The sequence below is a fragment of the Brachionichthys hirsutus genome, chromosome 14 (assembly GCF_040956055.1).
Source record: "Brachionichthys hirsutus isolate HB-005 chromosome 14, CSIRO-AGI_Bhir_v1, whole genome shotgun sequence".
NCBI classification, from domain to species: domain Eukaryota; kingdom Metazoa; phylum Chordata; class Actinopteri; order Lophiiformes; family Brachionichthyidae; genus Brachionichthys; species Brachionichthys hirsutus.
This window is the reverse complement of record NC_090910.1, coordinates 271,008-293,562: the sequence shown is the minus strand read 5'-3', so window position 1 is coordinate 293,562 and position 22,555 is coordinate 271,008. Positions and strand designations below refer to the sequence as shown.

Genomic DNA, 22,555 nt, shown 5'->3' with positions numbered 1-22,555 from the left:
ACATTTGAAGAAAAAAATCTTATGGTGGTCAAGTTGACAGATTTGGTTTGTCCAAAACGTCACTTCCGGTTCCATGGCGACCAGGTCCATAAGCAAGAGGGAAATGTTTTTTCTTGTTTTTCATCGTCACAGCAGAGTTTCAATGACTCACGAGCAAAACGCAAGTTTCTTTTTCTTTTGAGTTGTTGACCTTTGATGTTCAGCATGCTATTTTATGTACTGTATTCCCGAAGTAAACAATGCTCTTATTTTAAAAGACAAATTACGCACTTCCGGTACGCATCTGGCCACTTTAATCTCCTCGATGCAGCCATCGCTAGCTAAACAAACATGCTCTGCGAAATGACCAGACAACGGGGTAACGAAACGTCGTTCCACGCTACGGTTCTGCGATGGTTCGGAAACGTGCCGGATGTGAAGCTGTGAATGGAGAGGAGATGTTTCTGCTTGTTCGGCGGCTTCAGTGAAGCCTTTCGTAGTCGTGTTTACACTTTGCTAGCTGTTCAGCTAGTTGGCTAATGTAAGCTAGGAACATGGACTTGGGGACGATGCTGTACAACAATTTAAGAGATATTACATGGAGCTCGGCGTCGCTGCCGCTCGATCAGCTCGTCAGTGCCTACAGGCTGCCTCAGATTGTCAAGCTGGATAACGGTAAGACACTTTATGGCAGCATTTTTATTTGCTATAAGTGATAATTAGCAACTCTGGTAAAAGTGATTTTCAAGACAGATTTTACAATGTTGTTACCTTATCTTTAAATTCTGAGTAAATGTGAATAAAATCAAGATACTGCCATCACATAATGGTGAAAGTTGCGTACGTCGCATCGATAAGCCCCCACAAGAGGGCGTTGGTCGGTCGAGTCATTGCTACTTCACAGGAAGTAGGTAGTAGGGTACCATAATAACCACGATCCTCTTCATAGCAACAGTAAACTATGAAGACAATCAGAGACTGCAGACCCCGCCTCCAATAGACTATTGGATCTTGTGAGACAGTGAACAGGGCTTCCGGATCAGAGGGGCCAAACCTGCTCTAGCTTGCTGCTCCGGAACGTACTACAAGACACTTTCTGGACTCTTTTCCCCATCATGCCATTTGTGTCCCTCCCTCTTTTTCCCATCATGCCATTTGTGTCCCTCCCTCTTAAAGTGGCAGTTTACAGCACAGGCACAATTCCAGATGTAAAAATAATTCTAGAATCTGGATCCAGATCCGGATCAACGCCATTCTCGGGGAGGACCGAGCCACGGACAGAACCTTGCTTGTGTAAAAATTTCAAGTCGAGTGGGTTACTAGTTTTTGAGTTATGCGCTCGGACAGACAGACAAACAGACAGACACACGCACCCAAATGCAATACCCTCGCCTCCTCTTCGGCGAGGGTAAAAATGTGAACAGATAAATCAGTCAGTTCTAAAAACAAATAAAATGTTTGAACTCCAGAAAACAAAATAGACACTATAATGCCGAGTACATTATATGAAAGCGTGTCATAAACACAGAACCAAAAAAAAGTATTACAATTGGAACAAGAGACAATCAGAAATTGCAGACCTTGCCTCCAATAGACTATTGGATCTTGTGAGACAGTAAACAGGGCTTCCGGATCAGAGGGGCCAAACCTGCTCTAGCTTGCTGCTCCGGAACGGGAAAAGATACAACTACAACTGTAACAAATATGAAACTAGAGTGAACTATGAGTGTTCACACCAAATCTGAAGTCTCTAGCTCCAGAATTGAGGTCAGGATGGACTCCTGAAAAATGACGATTTTAGAACAAAAATTAGCTCTCATATCCTGATTGTGATCCGGATCCGGCCGAAATTAGTCCTGGTCATAGACCTTTAAGGAGTAATTATGTGTGATTTTTTTCAGATCCATACCGCCATGCGTTTTGAAGAAATTAAGAAAAATGTCAAAAAGTGCCCTATCTCGCAATGTTAAAGAATCCTTTAAAAATTCTAGAATCTGGATCCAGATCCGGATCAACGCCATTCTCGGGGAGGACTGAGCCACGGACAGAACCTTGCTTGTGTAAAAATATCAAGTCCAGTGGGTTACTAGTTTTTGAGTTATGCGCTCGGACAGACAAACAGACAGACAGACAAACGGACCCAATTGCAATACCCTCGCCTCCCCTTCGGGGGGGTAACTACTAACTAGATTGAAAATCCACTGGTAGTGATCTAAAGTTTAGGGTCAGTCCGAAGTCCTCGTCTCAAGCTGCTGGTCGATGACCTGCGCAGGCGATGAGGATCATTTAAAAACAATCAACTAAGATTTGTATTACCGCTAAATCCTGTGGTAAGTATTCTTTGTGGAGTATTAGGACTTTAGTCTGTTCAGGAGTCAATGCCTTGGCTCGATTGAAGCCATCTGAGCTTTACAACCAGTATAAAAAAGGAAACTGGAAAAACATTTTTTGTTTGGAATAATCGCTTTAAATATTTCTGGGCCATGGAATATTAATTTCAGTGCTACTATGTACCACTTCAATAAAATATTTGTAAGTTTCTGTATTCAATTTAATTTACTTTATTCTTTAGTTTGATTTGAACAGTCACAGTACAGAATCAAAAAATACTTGATTTCATTTTAGGTGTACCTGCATTGTAACAGCTGATCTGTGTTCTGCTTGGTTTCCTTCTAGGTCAGTTAGCTGAAGGGCTCAGAGACGACGACTTCCTCTTGATTCATTCCTGCCGTCAGTGGACGACGATCACAGCCCACAGTCTGGAAGAAGGGCACTACGTCATTGGGCCCAAGATCGAGATCCCAGTGCACTACGGAGGTAGGAATGCTGCTGAGCCTTATCCCAAACGCATCTTAGGAATGCTGCTGAGCCTTATCCCAAACGCATCTTAGGAATGCTGCTGAGCCTTATCCCAAACGCATCTTAGGAATGCTGCTGAGCCTTATCCCAAACGCATATTAGGAATGATGCTGAGCCTTATCCCAAACGCATCTTAGGAATGCTGCTGAGCCTTATCCCAAACGCATATTAGGAATGATGCTGAGCCTTATCCCAAACGCATCTTAGGAATGCTGCTGAGCCTTATCCCAAACGCATATTAGGAATGATGCTGAGCCTTATCCCAAACGCATCTTAGGAATGATGCTGAGCCTTATCCCAAACGCATCTTAGGAATGATGCTGAGCCTTATCCCAAACGCATCTTAGGAATGATGCTGAGCCTTATCCCAAATGCATCTTAGGAATGCTGCTGAGCCTTATCCCAAACGCATCTTAGGAATGATGCTGAGCCTTATCCCAAACGCATCTTAGGAATGCTGCTGAGCCTTATCCCAAACGCATCTTAGGAATGCTGCTGAGCCTTATCCCAAACGCATCTTAGGAATGATGCTGAGCCTTATCCCAAACGCATCTTAGGAATGCTGCTGAGCCTTATCCCAAACGCATCTTAGGAATGCTGCTGAGCCTTATCCCAAACGCATCTTAGGGATGCTGCTGAGCCTTATCCCAAACGCATCTTAGGAATGATGCTGAGCCTTATCCCAAACGCATCTTAGGAATGCTGCTGAGCCTTATCCCAAACGCATCTTAGGAATGATGCTGAGCCTTATCCCAAACGCATCTTAGGAATGATGCTGAGCCTTATCCCAAACGCATCTTAGGAATGATGCTCTGAGCCTTATCCCAAATGCATCTTAGGAATGCTGCTGAGCCTTATCCCAAACGCATCTTAGGAATGATGTTGAGCCTTATCCCAAACGCATCTTAGGAAGGATGCTGAGCCTTATCCCAAACGCATCTTAGGAATGATGCTCTGAGCCTTATCCCAAACGCATCTTAGGAATGCTGCTGAGCCTTATCCCAAACGCATCTTAGGAATGATGCTGAGCCTTATCCCAAACGCATCTTAGGAATGCTGCTGAGCCTTATCCCAAACGCATCTTAGGAATGATGCTGAGCCTTATCCCAAACGCATCTTAGGAATGCTGCTGAGCCTTATCCCAAACGCATCTTAGGAATGCTGCTGAGCCTTATCCCAAACGCATCTTAGGAATGATGCTGAGCCTTATCCCAAACGCATCTTAGGAATGATGCTGAGCCTTATCCCAAACGCATCTTAGGAATGCTGCTGAGCCTTATCCCAAACGCATCTTAGGAATGCTGCTGAGCCTTATCCCAAACGCATCTTAGGAATGATGCTCTGAGCCTTATCCCAAACGCATCTTAGGAATGATGCTGAGCCTTATCCCAAACGCATCTTAGGAATGCTGCTGAGCCTTATCCCAAACGCATATTAGGAATGATGCTGAGCCTTATCCCAAACGCATCTTAGGAATGCTGCTGAGCCTTATCCCAAACGCATATTAGGAATGATGCTGAGCCTTATCCCAAACGCATCTTAGGAATGCTGCTGAGCCTTATCCCAAACGCATATTAGGAATGATGCTGAGCCTTATCCCAAACGCATCTTAGGAATGATGCTGAGCCTTATCCCAAACGCATCTTAGGAATGATGCTGAGCCTTATCCCAAACGCATCTTAGGAATGCTGCTGAGCCTTATCCCAAACGCATCTTAGGAATGCTGCTGAGCCTTATCCCAAACGCATCTTAGGAATGCTGCTGAGCCTTATCCCAAACGCATATTAGGAATGATGCTGAGCCTTATCCCAAACGCATCTTAGGAATGCTGCTGAGCCTTATCCCAAACGCATATTAGGAATGATGCTGAGCCTTATCCCAAACGCATCTTAGGAATGCTGCTGAGCCTTATCCCAAACGCATATTAGGAATGATGCTGAGCCTTATCCCAAACGCATCTTAGGAATGATGCTGAGCCTTATCCCAAACGCATCTTAGGAATGATGCTGAGCCTTATCCCAAACGCATCTTAGGAATGATGCTGAGCCTTATCCCAAATGCATCTTAGGAATGCTGCTGAGCCTTATCCCAAACGCATCTTAGGAATGATGCTGAGCCTTATCCCAAACGCATCTTAGGAATGCTGCTGAGCCTTATCCCAAACGCATCTTAGGAATGCTGCTGAGCCTTATCCCAAACGCATCTTAGGAATGATGCTGAGCCTTATCCCAAACGCATCTTAGGAATGCTGCTGAGCCTTATCCCAAACGCATCTTAGGAATGCTGCTGAGCCTTATCCCAAACGCATCTTAGGGATGCTGCTGAGCCTTATCCCAAACGCATCTTAGGAATGATGCTGAGCCTTATCCCAAACGCATCTTAGGAATGCTGCTGAGCCTTATCCCAAACGCATCTTAGGAATGATGCTGAGCCTTATCCCAAACGCATCTTAGGAATGATGCTGAGCCTTATCCCAAACGCATCTTAGGAATGATGCTCTGAGCCTTATCCCAAATGCATCTTAGGAATGCTGCTGAGCCTTATCCCAAACGCATCTTAGGAATGATGTTGAGCCTTATCCCAAACGCATCTTAGGAAGGATGCTGAGCCTTATCCCAAACGCATCTTAGGAATGATGCTCTGAGCCTTATCCCAAACGCATCTTAGGAATGCTGCTGAGCCTTATCCCAAACGCATCTTAGGAATGATGCTGAGCCTTATCCCAAACGCATCTTAGGAATGCTGCTGAGCCTTATCCCAAACGCATCTTAGGAATGATGCTGAGCCTTATCCCAAACGCATCTTAGGAATGCTGCTGAGCCTTATCCCAAACGCATCTTAGGAATGCTGCTGAGCCTTATCCCAAACGCATCTTAGGAATGATGCTGAGCCTTATCCCAAACGCATCTTAGGAATGATGCTGAGCCTTATCCCAAACGCATCTTAGGAATGCTGCTGAGCCTTATCCCAAACGCATCTTAGGAATGCTGCTGAGCCTTATCCCAAACGCATCTTAGGAATGATGCTCTGAGCCTTATCCCAAACGCATCTTAGGAATGATGCTGAGCCTTATCCCAAACGCATCTTAGGAATGCTGCTGAGCCTTATCCCAAACGCATCTTAGGAATGCTGCTGAGCCTTATCCCAAACGCATCTTAGGAATGCTGCTGAGCCTTATCCCAAACGCATCTTAGGAATGATGCTGAGCCTTATCCCAAACGCATTTTAGGAATGATACTCTGAGCCTTATCCCAAACGCATCTTAGGAATGATGCTGAGCCTTATCCCAAACGCATCTTAGGAATGATACTCTGAGCCTTATCCCAAACGCATCTTAGGAATGATGCTGAGCCTTATCCCAAACGCATTTTAGGAATGATGCTCTGAGCCTTATCCCAAACGCATCTTAGGAATGATGCTGAGCCTTATCCCAAACGCATCTTAGGAATGCTGCTGAGCCTTATCCCAAACGCATCTTAGGAATGCTGCCGAGCCTTATCCCAAACGCATCTTAGGAATGCTGCCGAGCCTTATCCCAAACGCATCTTAGGAATGCTGCCGAGCCTTATCCCAAACGCATCTTAGGAATGATGCTGAGCCTTATCCCAAACGCATCTTAGGAATGATGCTCTGAGCCTTATCCCAAACGCATCTTAGGAATGATGCTGAGCCTCATCCCAAACGCATCTTAGGAATGCTGCTGAGCCTTATCCCAAACGCATCTTAGGAATGATGCTCTGAGCCCTATCCCAAATGCATCTTAGGAATGCTGCTGAGCCTTATCCCAAACGCATCTTAGGAATGATGCTGAGCCTTATCCCAAACGCATCTTAGGAATGATGCTGAGCCTTATCCCAAACGCATCTTAGGAATGCTGCTGAGCCTTATCCCAAACGCATCTTAGGAATGATGCTGAGCCTTATCCCAAACGCATCTTAGGAATGATGCTGAGCCTTATCCCAAACGCATCTTAGGAATGATGCTGAGCCTTATCTCAAACGCATCTTAGGAATTATGCTGAGCCTTATCCCAAACGCATCTTAGGAATTATGCTGAGCCTTATCCCAAACGCATCTTAGGAATGCTGCTGAGCCTTATCCCAAACGCATCTTAGGAATGCTGCTGAGCCTTATCCCAAACGCATCTTAGGAATTATGCTGAGCCTTATCCCAAACACATCTTAGGAATGATGCTCTGAGCCTTATCCCAAACGCATCTTAGGAATGATGCTCTGAGCCTTATCCCAAACGCATCTTAGGAATGATGCTGAGCCTTATCCCAAACGCATCTTAGGAATGATGCTGATCCTTATCCCAAACGCATCTTAGGAATGATGCTGAGCCTTATCCCAAACGCATCTTAGGAATGATGCTGAGCCTTATCCCAAACGCATCTTAGGAATGATGCTGAGCCTTATCCCAAACGCATCTTAGGAATGATGCTCTGAGCCTTATCCCAAATGCATCTTAGGAATGCTGCTGAGCCTTATCCCAAACGCATCTTAGGAATGATGTTGAGCCTTATCCCAAACGCATCTTAGGAAGGATGCTGAGCCTTATCCCAAACGCATCTTAGGAATGATGCTCTGAGCCTTATCCCAAACGCATCTTAGGAATGCTGCTGAGCCTTATCCCAAACGCATCTTAGGAATGATGCTGAGCCTTATCCCAAACGCATCTTAGGAATGCTGCTGAGCCTTATCCCAAACGCATCTTAGGAATGATGCTGAGCCTTATCCCAAACGCATCTTAGGAATGCTGCTGAGCCTTATCCCAAACGCATCTTAGGAATGCTGCTGAGCCTTATCCCAAACGCATCTTAGGAATGATGCTGAGCCTTATCCCAAACGCATCTTAGGAATGATGCTGAGCCTTATCCCAAACGCATCTTAGGAATGCTGCTGAGCCTTATCCCAAACGCATCTTAGGAATGCTGCTGAGCCTTATCCCAAACGCATCTTAGGAATGATGCTCTGAGCCTTATCCCAAACGCATCTTAGGAATGATGCTGAGCCTTATCCCAAACGCATCTTAGGAATGCTGCTGAGCCTTATCCCAAACGCATCTTAGGAATGCTGCTGAGCCTTATCCCAAACGCATCTTAGGAATGCTGCTGAGCCTTATCCCAAACGCATCTTAGGAATGATGCTGAGCCTTATCCCAAACGCATTTTAGGAATGATACTCTGAGCCTTATCCCAAACGCATCTTAGGAATGATGCTGAGCCTTATCCCAAACGCATCTTAGGAATGATACTCTGAGCCTTATCCCAAACGCATCTTAGGAATGATGCTGAGCCTTATCCCAAACGCATTTTAGGAATGATGCTCTGAACCTTATCCCAAACGCATCTTAGGAATGATGCTGAGCCTTATCCCAAACGCATCTTAGGAATGCTGCTGAGCCTTATCCCAAACGCATCTTAGGAATGCTGCCGAGCCTTATCCCAAACGCATCTTAGGAATGCTGCCGAGCCTTATCCCAAACGCATCTTAGGAATGCTGCCGAGCCTTATCCCAAACGCATCTTAGGAATGATGCTGAGCCTTATCCCAAACGCATCTTAGGAATGATGCTCTGAGCCTTATCCCAAACGCATCTTAGGAATGATGCTGAGCCTCATCCCAAACGCATCTTAGGAATGCTGCTGAGCCTTATCCCAAACGCATCTTAGGAATGATGCTCTGAGCCCTATCCCAAATGCATCTTAGGAATGCTGCTGAGCCTTATCCCAAACGCATCTTAGGAATGATGCTGAGCCTTATCCCAAACGCATCTTAGGAATGATGCTGAGCCTTATCCCAAACGCATCTTAGGAATGCTGCTGAGCCTTATCCCAAACGCATCTTAGGAATGATGCTGAGCCTTATCCCAAACGCATCTTAGGAATGATGCTGAGCCTTATCCCAAACGCATCTTAGGAATGATGCTGAGCCTTATCTCAAACGCATCTTAGGAATTATGCTGAGCCTTATCCCAAACGCATCTTAGGAATTATGCTGAGCCTTATCCCAAACGCATCTTAGGAATGCTGCTGAGCCTTATCCCAAACGCATCTTAGGAATGCTGCTGAGCCTTATCCCAAACGCATCTTAGGAATTATGCTGAGCCTTATCCCAAACACATCTTAGGAATGATGCTCTGAGCCTTATCCCAAACGCATCTTAGGAATGATGCTCTGAGCCTTATCCCAAACGCATCTTAGGAATGATGCTGAGCCTTATCCCAAACGCATCTTAGGAATGATGCTGATCCTTATCCCAAACGCATCTTAGGAATGATGCTGAGCCTTATCCCAAATGCATCTTAGGAATGCTGCTGAGCCTTATCCCAAACGCATCTTAGGAATGATGCTGAGCCTTATCCCAAACGCATCTTAGGAATGATGCTGAGCCTTATCCCAAACGCATCTTAGGAATGATGCTGAGCCTTATCCCAAACGCATCTTAGGAATGATGCTGAGCCTTATCCCAAACGCATCTTAGGAATGATGCTGATCCTTATCCCAAACGCATCTTAGGAATGATGCTGAGCCTTATCCCAAACGCATCTTAGGAATGCTGCTGAGCCTTATCCCAAACGCATCTTAGGAATGCTGCTGAGCCTTATCCCAAACGCATCTTAGGAATGCTGCTGAGCCTTATCCCAAACGCATCTTAGGAATGCTGCTGAGCCTTATCCCAAACGCATCTTAGGAATGATGCTGAGCCTTATCCCAAACGCATCTTAGGAATGATGCTGATCCTTATCCCAAACGCATCTTAGGAATGATGCTGAGCCTTATCCCAAATGCATCTTAGGAATGCTGCTGAGCCTTATCCCAAACGCATCTTAGGAATGCTGCTGAGCCTTATCCCAAACGCATCTTAGGAATGCTGCTGAGCCTTATCCCAAACGCATCTTAGGAATGATGCTGAGCCTTATCCCAAACGCATCTTAGGAATGCTGCTGAGCCTTATCCCAAACGCATCTTAGGAATGCTGCTGAGCCTTATCCCAAACGCATCTTAGGAATGATGCTGAGCCTTATCCCAAACGCATCTTAGGAATGATGCTCTGAGCCTTATCCCAAACGCATCTTAGGAATGCTGCTGAGCCTTATCCCAAACGCATCTTAGGAATGATGCTGAGCCTTATCCCAAACGCATCTTAGGAAGGATGCTGAGCCTTATCCCAAACGCATCTTAGGAATGATGCTCTGAGCCTTATCCCAAACGCATCTTAGGAATGCTGCTGAGCCTTATCCCAAACGCATCTTAGGAATGATGCTGAGCCTTATCCCAAACGCATCTTAGGAATGCTGCTGAGCCTTATCCCAAACGCATCTTAGGAATGATGCTCTGAGCCTTATCCCAAACGCATCTTAGGAATGATGCTGAGCCTTATCCCAAACGCATCTTAGGAATTATGCTGAGCCTTATCCCAAACGCATCTTAGGAATTATGCTGAGCCTTATCCCAAACGCATCTTAGGAATGATGCTGAGCCTTATCCCAAACGCATCTTGGGAATGATGCTGATCCTTATCCCAAACGCATCTTAGGAATTATGCTGAGCCTTATCCCAAACGCATCTTAGGAATGATGCTGAGCCTTATCCCAAACGCATCTTAGGAATGATGCTGAGCCTTATCCCAAACGCATCTTAGGAATGATGCTGAGCCTTATTCCAAACGCATCTTAGGAATGATGCTGAGCCTTATCCCAAACGCATCTTAGGAATGATGCTGAGCCTTATCCCAAATGCATCTTAGGAATGATGCTCTGAGCCTTATCCCAAACGCATCTTAGGAATGATGCTCTGAGCCTTATCCCAAACGCATCTTAGGAATGATGCTCTGAGCCTTATCCCAAACGCATCTTAGGAATGATGCTGAGCCTTATCCCAAACGCATCTTAGGAATGATGCTCTGAGCCTTATCCCAAACGCATCTTAGGAATGCTGCTGAGCCTCATCCCAAACGCATCTTAGGAATGATGCTGAGCCTCATCCCAAACGCATCTTAGGAATGCTGCTGAGCCTTATCCCAAACGCATCTTAGGAATGATGCTCTGAGCCCTATCCCAAATGCATCTTAGGAATGCTGCTGAGCCTTATCCCAAACGCATCTTAGGAATGATGCTGAGCCTTATCCCAAACGCATCTTAGGAATGATGCTGAGCCTTATCCCAAACGCATCTTAGGAATGCTGCTGAGCCTTATCCCAAACGCATCTTAGGAATGATGCTGAGCCTTATCCCAAACGCATCTTAGGAATGATGCTGAGCCTTATCCCAAACGCATCTTAGGAATGATGCTGAGCCTTATCTCAAACGCATCTTAGGAATTATGCTGAGCCTTATCCCAAACGCATCTTAGGAATTATGCTGAGCCTTATCCCAAACGCATCTTAGGAATGCTGCTGAGCCTTATCCCAAACGCATCTTAGGAATGCTGCTGAGCCTTATCCCAAACGCATCTTAGGAATTATGCTGAGCCTTATCCCAAACACATCTTAGGAATGATGCTCTGAGCCTTATCCCAAACGCATCTTAGGAATGATGCTGAGCCTTATCCCAAACGCATCTTAGGAATGATGCTGAGCCTTATCCCAAACGCATTTTAGGAATGATGCTCTGAGCCTTATCCCAAACGCATCTTAGGAATGATGCTCTGAGCCTTATCCCAAACGCATCTTAGGAATGATGCTGAGCCTTATCCCAAACGCATCTTAGGAATGATGCTGATCCTTATCCCAAACGCATCTTAGGAATGATGCTGAGCCTTATCCCAAACGCATCTTAGGAATGATGCTGAGCCTTATCCCAAACGCATCTTAGGAATGATGCTGAGCCTTATCCCAAACGCATCTTAGAATGATGCTGAGCCTTATCCCAAACGCATCTTAGGAATGATGCTGAGCCTTATCCCAAACGCATTTTAGGAATGATGCTCTGAGCCTTATCCCAAACGCATCTTAGGAATGATGCTCTGAGCCTTATCCCAAATGCATCTTAGGAATGATGCTGAGCCTTATCCCAAACGCATCTTAGGAATGATGCTGATCCTTATCCCAAACGCATCTTAGGAATGATGCTGAGCCTTATCCCAAATGCATCTTAGGAATGCTGCTGAGCCTTATCCCAAACGCATCTTAGGAATGATGCTGAGCCTTATCCCAAACGCATCTTAGGAATGCTGCTGAGCCTTATCCCAAACGCATCTTAGGAATGCTGCTGAGCCTTATCCCAAACGCATCTTAGGAATGATGCTGAGCCTTATCCCAAACGCATCTTAGGAATGCTGCCGAGCCTTATCCCAAACGCATCTTAGGAATGCTGCTGAGCCTTATCCCAAACGCATCTTAGGAATGCTGCTGAGCCTTATCTGTAGGGGTTATTCCCCGACACACTGTGTAAGAAATAATTAAACGCACACAAAATGAATCAGGCAGACAAACTTCGATACTTTACCGGTAAGGAGGGACCCTGCTCGCCCAGCGGCTGCGACCAAAGACCCCTCCCCCGAAACCTCGCGGCCTTTTTATTCACACGGTGAAAGTAGGTTGTCCCAGGTATTTACATAGATCCCTACCCCCTAGAGACAAAGGGATCTCTACCTAGAGAAACACTCGTGGTCACCTCCATCTTAAAAAACTCTACAATGAAACAATGAAAATACAACTCTACTCTAACATTTCCCTCCTGGAATTTTCATTTCATATGGCCTAATACTTATACTGTAACATCCTTATCTCTATGGTTACTACAAAACATTCGGTGATAACTAAACATGCTTCAAACACTATCAGAAAACAATCACAGAACAAAATCAATACAATCAAAATCAATACCTGAGTTATTACATTCATGATCTGAGTTCTTACATTCAAGATCTGACCTGAATCAGGGAGGAAGGCGAAAAACCCGTAGTTTGCAGATTCCATCTTCATATAGCATACATCTTTCAAACGGGGAAATTCCTTCCACAATCCAGCTGCACCTGCGATTATCTTAATGACCCCCAATTCAGGCATTTTAACAATCCTCCTAATACAATGTCAAACATCTCATTCCTCGTCAACAAGGAAAACAAACATGAAAAAACATAAAATCAAATCAGTACAAAAACAATCAACATTCATTTCCACAATCTAAATGTTACTGTCAAACCCTTTATTCACAAATCCTACGTTAGCGCATTACGGATGTTTCTCCTAGTTTGAATTACTTTAATATTTTACCAGCATTATCTTCTCTACACTGAAATTTGAAAACAGTGACATGATTATTTTATCTTTATTGCTCCAAAGTTTTAACACATCTGGAACATTCTGAACTCTAAATTAAATTATTACAATGTCTATATTATGGATGGATAATCATAACAATCTTTTACTGTCTTATTAACTCAACTTGTCACTATAATTTAGCTACTTTTACTTACTCTAATGTTATCAAAAGTCATATGCTTATACACTTTTACGTTGTTGTAGACTTATTACTTCTATTTTAGTATAATTGTTAACCTATCTTTCTATTAATTTTATGCCTATTGGAATATCAACAAATAGCAATTGTTTAGTTAAATTTAGTTTATGAATTTAAATCTACATCCTGCTCATTAGTGTTATTTGATCTATTTTAGGATTCTAATTGCATCGTACGCTTCTCCACTTAATCATAAATTACTGACAGTTGCAATTAATACAGTATAACGATACCAGGTGTTGGTTAACTACTCCTATGAAACTCTCCTAATCTGCATAGATTACTTTATGACGTTCTTCTAGTCACACATCTCTAGACAAACATTCAAACAGATTACACTTTGGAAAATGCAAACTTTTCTCGGTGTTAGGTCAGTCTCGTTGTTCTCGTTCCTTGTCCATCAGCAAATCTTCTTGAAAGTGATTCAGCTTCACCGTCAGTGTTCTTGTCCTGCATTACACTGTGAGGGTCTCTTCCTCACGGATCTTAAAATGAGTGTGATTCAATCTCTCACCACCTCTCTCTGATCAGACTTCCTGTCTGCATCTCTGGATCAGTTTGGCAAGAGACGTTTCCTCCTGCAGTGCAACGGATGGATTCAGGGGGAACTCTGGATGTTCACGTCTCGTTGGTGTCGTCAGCATGACCCTGAGTGGTCCTCCGTTCCTCGGTCCGGACCGTCTGCTGCTTCCTGATGGTTTCCATGAAGACGCCGACACCAAACACGCTCTGTAGATTCGCCCTCCTGTCGGGACAAAGAAAAACTTCGGCAGATCATTTGCTCTCTGGACATCGTTCAGAAAGAGTGTGCTTCATCTTTTCACTCAACGCTTCCTCTTCACCAAATCGATGTACTGCATCCATGGCTTTTGGTTTCTTCCGTGCATTGGCCAAACCTCATTTTAGCCTTCTCTACGCTAGCCTAGCGCTCTGATATACAGTGACATCTGATCTGCGTGTTGTTTCACATCTTACCACCTGATTCACAAAATCATTACCGTTATAACTAGTTATTATGGCTACTGGAACAGGATTTAGTGATTCTACACATATATACAGCAAACATTTTTTTTTTAGTATTTTTATTCTTCCAGAGTAATTATTGATTTAATTACTGCTGTGCAATCCCTCCTGTTTGAACTATGAACGTAGTCCATGGTTCAAACTTGCTTCCATTAGTAAATCTAGTCTACTCTATCAGCATTAGTCTAACTTGGTTAATAAAATGTCTCAAAATAATTCCTACTCTTACATTACATTCACAACATATTATATACATCACTCAATTTGGGATGAAATAAGTTCAAAAGAGTTTCCATGTGCCTCTCACCCTATGCTCGTCTGAGATGCTCCTGTTGAGGGTGCCATGTGTTGGCTGGAAGGTTCATCGCCTCCAGTCCGTCAGGCTTCTCCTCTGCTGTTACTTGTCTGAGATGTTCCTTCGACCGTACAGCGCTTCCGTCGGCTGTCGTTTCTGCATCACAGCTTAGCAGTCTCTCCTGGTGTTCCTGGAGCTGTTATCGGCGTTTGCAACTCAGAACAAAACACATTTTTTTATTGACACACGATAAAATCTTTGAACCTCTTCCTTCCTTCATTTCACGTTTCACTATTGAGAACCCATATGTTGGCAGAGTTTATCTGCTCCCAGTCCAGTCCGGGACCCTCCTGCTATGGTAGAAAAAACAATAGCATTAAATTTACATGTTATATTCACAAATGTCAAGTCCCCAATTCATGTCTGAACCGATTCATGTCTGTCTCTAGTCATCTCATCTTCCTTCAGTCTGAAGTCAGTCTTTAACCTCCTTATCTGTCTTGTACCGTACAGTCAAAAGTCCCTTTAGATGTGTGCGTGTGTTTGTGCAATTACCTGTTCACCGTTGAATCATCAATTATTTTAGATTTTATTTAGATCCTGAGATTACTTTAGTTTTTAATCTATCTAAAAACTCTAAACTCCTGCTACATGTCTTCATGGATTCACCCTCTGTTTCAGAAGACCTTTTGTGGCTATGCATTCCACAAAGCCATGGACAATGGGTCTACAACCAGCCGGTCTCTCTCAAACAAAAGGTGTCTCCAGAAAAATTTGCATATCAAATGGCTGTGCCGTAAGAGTTAGCTACGCTCTCACAGCACAGACATGGATGGTTCTGTCATGCTAATTTGGAATTCACAAAGACTTTTTCTGCTTAAGCCTCCATTTTGTGGTTGTCCTGGTCTCCATCTTGGAGCTCCCATGTGGTCTCAGCATGCCGTTTCGCCATGCTGCGTCTTTGTCTCTTCTGAAGCGCTCAAAACAATCTTTACACATCATATTTCTTACATGTTACATTTCCAACACTTACCACATTCTGGTTTCTTTTCCTCAACTTAGCTGTTCCTCCACACATTCTCAATACTTTCCGTATACTCACCAGTTCCTGCTTCTTCCTTCTGACGTTCTTCTCCACTCCATCCAAGCGACCTTCTCAATCCTTCTTAAATCTCCTCCATCATTAAACTTCCTCTTGTACCTTAATTACTAAAACATCACTTTTTCCTTCTTCTCTGCTAGAAATAATCTATTTACAAACAAACAGTCTACCTTCCTAGATGTCTATTTTCAACAGGGAAAGATATCCCCCCTTGCACGAACGTCCAGTCGAGGCCTGCAGAACTCAGAGACATTCTGCAACACGTGCAAGCACTTTGATGTGTGAGGTCTCCATTCATCCTGGTCGCCATTTTGGAGTTGTTGTCTGCATGAGGTTTCTGCGCAGCGTCCATCTTCAATTCACCATGCGGCGTGTCTTTGTCTGCTTCTGAAACATTCTCCATCATTTTGAAAACTGTTAAACATTTTTTCCTCTTTTTTCTTTTTATGGCATGATCTTGCAAAATGTCCTCTTCGGTTACAGTTCCAACACTTGGCTTCACTTACCTTGTTCTTTCTCCCATACTTACTGGTTGCCTTCTTGTTCCTTTTTCTTTGACGTTCTTCTTCCACCTCTCCATCCAAATCGTGCCAAAATACTTCACCTTTTCCTTTTGTCCTATTCTCCATTCCTGCATCAATTCTTACCAACCAACAATCCACTCCTGCTTTGCCACTCTGCTCATTTAATTTTAACATGTTGTGTGTTCTTTCTATCTCCTCTTTAATCCACAACTGGTGTAAACCTTCAACTTCCTCCTTCACTGGTTCATTTTCTGTTCTGACTCATGTGGATATGCATCTCCCTCAATGGTTCTACTTTCAAATGACCAGTGAATCCATAATTTGCTTCCCAATAGTTTACATTCTCAGAAGAATCTGGGTAGCGATATTTCATATATTTTTTGTCCCCTGTTGGGATCTGTTGCTCACTAACAACAGGCTCTTTTTTCTTTTTCCAGTTACAAATCCCCGTTATGCTAAATACAGAGTGTGGTTTATCAAAATACAAAGTTCTCACGGACCAATATTCAGATTCTGAACAGCAAGCTAGCCAGATGAGGCCTCAAATTCAGCCTTTCACCGGAGCTTTTGCTCAGAACTAATATTGTTTTCGATGCAATTGATAACCACCTAGATTCCTCATAAGCCAAAACAATATCAAGCCAAAATGATCTTCAGCCGTTAACGGACCGTCAGCCAGATGACCAATAATGCTCAGACTTCATTCACGCAATACGCATTCAAAACACAGACACACTCCCCACGTGGCTACTCGCTCGCTCGCTCTCTCGCTCTCTCTCTCTCTCTCCCCCTCCCCCTCTGGCCAGACTAGTTCTCACTTATTTTTAAGGTAAACATTGTAATAATGATTCCTTCTTGCGCGTAACTTTTCATGCACACAACCGGCGTGCGCGAAACTCATACGCGTGAACCCGCACGCGCGCAACCATTCATGCACGCGTCCAGCACGGCGAAATCTCATACACGTGAACCCGCACGCGCGTAGCTATTCATGCACACGACCGGCGTGTGCGAAACCCATACACGTGAACCCGCACGCGCGTAACCTAATTTGCGCGACCAGCGCGGGTTAAAGCAGCTGCAGTACTTTAACACAAGTTTGTCTTACCTTCCTTAAAACGTGCGTAGGATCGCTGTTCGGCCTCGTCAAACCATCCGTCGGCGAACCGAAAGAGAAAGGCTGGCCAGTGAAGAAGTTGCTCCACTGGACTTTAGATCCGCTCCGTCGGAGCGCGTGCACGTTCAGCTTCCTCACCGCGGCTCGGAGACGTCGGTTATATTGAGCGCCGGCACTTCGAAGGACCAACTTATGTAGGGGTTATTCCCCGACACACTGTGTAAGAAATAATTAAACGCACACAAAATGAATCAGGCAGACAAACTTCGATACTTTACCGGTAAGGAGGGACCCTGCTCGCCCAGCGGCTGCGACCAAAGACCCCCCCCCCCCGAAACCTCGCGGCCTTTTTATTCACACGGTGAAAGTAGGTTGTCCCAGGTATTTACATAGATCCCTACCCCCTAGAGACAAAGGGATCTCTACCTAGAGAAACACTCGTGGTCACCTCCATCTTAAAAAACTCTACAATGAAACAATGAAAATACAACTCTACTCTAACATTTCCCAAACGCATCTTAGGAATGATGCTGAGCCTTATCCCAAACGCATCTTAGGAATGATGCTGATCCTTATCCCAAACGCATCTTAGGAATGATGCTGAGCCTTATCCCAAATGCATCTTAGGAATGCTGCTGAGCCTTATCCCAAACGCATCTTAGGAATGATGCTGAGCCTTATCCCAAACGCATCTTAGGAATGATGCTGAGCCTTATCCCAAACGCATCTTAGGAATGCTGCTGAGCCTTATCCCAATCGCATCTTAGGAATGATGCTGAGCCTTATCCCAAACGCATCTTAGGAATGATGCTGAGCCTTATCCCAAACGCATCTTAGGAATGCTGCTGAGCCTTATCCCAAACGCATCTTAGGAATGATGCTGAGCCTTATCCCAAACGCATCTTAGGAATGATGCTCTGAGCCTTATCCCAAACGCATCTTAGGAATGATGCTGAGCCTTATCCCAAACGCATCTTAGGAATGATGCTCTGAGCCTTATCCCAAACGCATCTTAGGAATGATGCTCTGAGCCTTATCCCAAACGCATCTTAGGAATGATGCTGAGCCTTATCCCAAACGCATCTTAGGAATGATGCTGAGCCTTATCCCAAACGCATCTTAGGAATGATGCTGAGCCTTATCCCAAACGCATCTTAGGAATGCTGCTGAGCCTTATCCCAAACGCATCTTAGGAATGCTGCTGAGCCTTATCCCAAACGCATCTTAGGAATTATGCTGAGCCTTATCCCAAACGCATCTTAGGAATGATGCTGAGCCTTATCCCAAACGCATCTTAGGAATGATGCTGAGCCTTATCCCAAACGCATCTTAGGAATGATGCTGAGCCTTATCCCAAACGCATCTTAGAATGATGCTGAGCCTTATCCCAAACGCATCTTAGGAATGATGCTGAGCCTTATCCCAAACGCATCTTAGGAATGATGCTCTGAGCCTTATCCCAAACGCATCTTAGGAATGCTGCTGAGCCTTATCCCAAATGCATCTTAGGAATGATGCTCTGAGCCTTATCCCAAACGCATCTTAGGAATGATGCTCTGAGCCTTATCCCAAACGCATCTTTGGAATGATGCTGAGCCTTATCCCAAACGCATCTTAGGAATGATGCTGAGCCTTATCCCAAACGCATCTTAGGAATGATGCTGAGCCTTATCCCAAACGCATCTTAGGAATGATGCTGAGCCTTATCCCAAATGCATCTTAGGAATGCTGCTGAGCCTTATCCCAAACGCATCTTAGGAATGATGCTGAGCCTTATCCCAAACGCATCTTAGGAATGATGCTGAGCCTTATCCCAAATGCATCTTAGGAATGCTGCTGAGCCTTATCCCAAACGCATCTTAGGAATGATGCTGAGCCTTATCCCAAACGCATCTTAGGAATGCTGCTGAGCCTTATCCCAAACGCATCTTAGGAATGATGCTGAGCCTTATCCCAAATGCATCTTAGGAATGCTGCTGAGCCTTATCCCAAATGCATCTTAGGAATGCTGCTGAGCCTTATCCCAAACGCATCTTAGGAATGATGCTGAGCCTTATCCCAAATGCATCTTAGGAATGCTGCTGAGCCTTATCCCAAACGCATCTTAGGAATGCTGCTGAGCCTTATCCCAAACGCATCTTAGGAATGCTGCTTTTCCTAACATTGACAGTCGCACTGAAATGAATTTTCCTGTTTTAGGTCAGTTTAAGCTGTTCGAGCAGGACAGAGACATCAAGGAGCCTGTGCAGTACTTTAACAGCGTGGAGGGCGTGGCCAAAGCGTTCCCTGAGAGGGTCTATGTCATGGAGGAAATCTCCTTCAATGTTAAGGTACAGCTCCGGTACTTCTTGGACAGGCTACCGAGAACCTTTGGTGAAGCACGCCTTTGCTTTTATGTTCATGTAACTGTTGGAGAGTTTTTTTATATGATTGTTTGCTCTTTCTGGTGCTCAATTAACGGTTAAAGATGAAACTAAAGCATTCCATATTTAAAATACAGTTGATCGTTTCAGTTGACAGAAACCCGTGATTCCTGACAGTACTAAGTACGAGACAGCTACACGTATAATACGTGATTCCTGACAGTACTAAGTACGAGACAGCTACACATATAATACGTGATTCCTGACAGTACTAAGTACGAGACAGCTACACGTATAATACGTGATTCCTGACAGTACTACGTACGAGACGGCTACACGTATAATACGTGATTCCTGACAGTACTAAGTACGAGACAGCTACACGTATAATACGTGATTCCTGACAGTACTAAGTACGAGACAGCTACACGTATAATACGTGATTCCTGACAGTACTAAGTACGAGACGGCTACACGTATAATACGTGATTCCTGACAGTACTAAGTACGAGACGGCTACACGTATAATACGTGATTCCTGACAGTACTAAGTACGAGACAGCTACACGTATAATACGTGATTCCTGACAGTACTAAGTACGAGACAGCTACACGTATAATACGTGATTCCTGACAGTACTAAGTACGAGACAGCTACACGTATAATACGTGATTCCTGACAGTACTAAGTACGAGACAGCTACACGTATAATACGTGATTCCTGACAGTACTAAGTACGAGACAGCTACACGTATAATACGTGATTCCTGACAGTACTAAGTACGAGACAGCTACACGTATAATACGTGATTCCTGACAGTACTAAGTACGAGACAGCTACACGTATAATACGTGATTCCTGACAGTACTAAGTACGAGACAGCTACACGTATAATACGTGATTCCTGACAGTACTAAGTACGAGACAGCTACACGTATAATACGTGATTCCTGACAGTACTAAGTACGAGACAGCTACACGTATAATACGTGATTCCTGACAGTACTAAGTACGAGACAGCTACGCGTATAATACGTGATTCCTGACAGTACTAAGTACGAGACGGCTACACGTATAACACGTGATTCCTGACAGTACTAAGTACGAGACAGCTACACGTATAACACGTGATTCCTGACAGTACTAAGTACGAGACAGCTACACGTATAATACGTGATTCCTGACAGTACTAAGTACGAGACAGCTACACGTATAATACGTGATTCCTGACAGTACTAAGTACGAGACAGCTACACGTATAATACGTGATTCCTGACAGTACTAAGTACGAGACAGCTACACGTATAATACGTGATTCCTGACAGTACTAAGTACGAGACAGCTACACGTATAATACGTGATTCCTGACAGTACTAAGTACGAGACGGCTACGCGTATAATACGTGATTCCTGACAGTACTAAGTACGAGACGGCTACACGTATAACACGTGATTCCTGACAGTACTAAGTACGAGACAGCTACACGTATAATACGTGATTCCTGACAGTACTAAGTACGAGACAGCTACACGTATAATACGTGATTCCTGACAGTACTAAGTACGAGACAGCTACACGTATAATACGTGATTCCTGACAGTACTAAGTACGAGACAGCTACACGTATAATACGTGATTGCTGACAGTACTAAGTACGAGACAGCTACACGTATAATACGTGATTCCTGACAGTACTAAGTACGAGACAGCTACACGTATAATACGTGATTCCTGACAGTACTAAGTACGAGACAGCTACACGTATAATACGTGATTCCTGACAGTACTAAGTACGAGACAGCTACACGTATAATACGTGATTCCTGACAGTACTAAGTACGAGACAGCTACACGTATAACACGTGATTCCTGACAGTACTAAGTACGAGACAGCTACACGTATAACACGTGATTCCTGACAGTACTAAGTACGAGACAGCTACACGTATAATACGTGATTCCTGACAGTACTAAGTACGAGACAGCTACACGTATAATACGTGATTCCTGACAGTACTAAGTACGAGACAGCTACACGTATAATACGTGATTCCTGACAGTACTAAGTACGAGACAGCTACACGTATAATACGTGATTCCTGACAGTACTAAGTACGAGACAGCTACACGTATAATACGTGATTCCTGACAGTACTAAGTACGAGACAGCTACACGTATAATACGTGATTCCTGACAGTACTAAGTACGAGACAGCTACACGTATAATACGTGATTCCTGACAGTACTAAGTACGAGACAGCTACACGTATAATACGTGATTCCTGACAGTACTAAGTACGAGACAGCTACACGTATAATACGTGATTCCTGACAGTACTAAGTACGAGACAGCTACGCGTATAATACGTGATTCCTGACAGTACTAAGTACGAGACGGCTACACGTATAATACGTGATTCCTGACAGTATTAAGTACGAGACAGCTACACGTATAATACGTGATTCCTGACAGTACTAAGTACGAGACAGCTACACGTATAATACGTGATTCCTGACAGTACTAAGTACGAGACGGCTACACGTATAATACGTGATTCCTGACAGTACTAAGTACGAGACGGCTACACGTATAATACGTGATTCCTGACAGTACTAAGTACGAGACGGCTACACGTATAATACGTGATTCCTGACAGTACTAAGTACGAGACGGCTACACGTATAATACGTGATTCCTGACAGTACTAAGTACGAGACGGCTACACGTATAATACGTGATTCCTGACAGTACTAAGTACGAGACAGCTACACGTATAATACGTGATTCCTGACAGTACTAAGTACGAGACAGCTACACGTATAA

General features: G+C 44.1%; 1 protein-coding gene across 1 annotated transcript in view; it reads left to right on the top strand.

The window, feature by feature from the left end:
* The first annotated feature begins 533 nt into the window (after nucleotides 1-533).
* garem (GRB2 associated, regulator of MAPK1) overlaps nucleotides 534-22,555 on the top strand; it is a 33,518-nt gene continuing 11,496 nt past the window's right edge. The window contains exons 1-3 of the mRNA XM_068748084.1: nucleotides 534-654; nucleotides 2,656-2,796; nucleotides 19,564-19,694. Of these exons, the coding sequence (XP_068604185.1) occupies nucleotides 534-654; nucleotides 2,656-2,796; nucleotides 19,564-19,694 (393 nt within the window). The remainder of the gene's footprint in view (nucleotides 655-2,655; nucleotides 2,797-19,563; nucleotides 19,695-22,555) is intronic.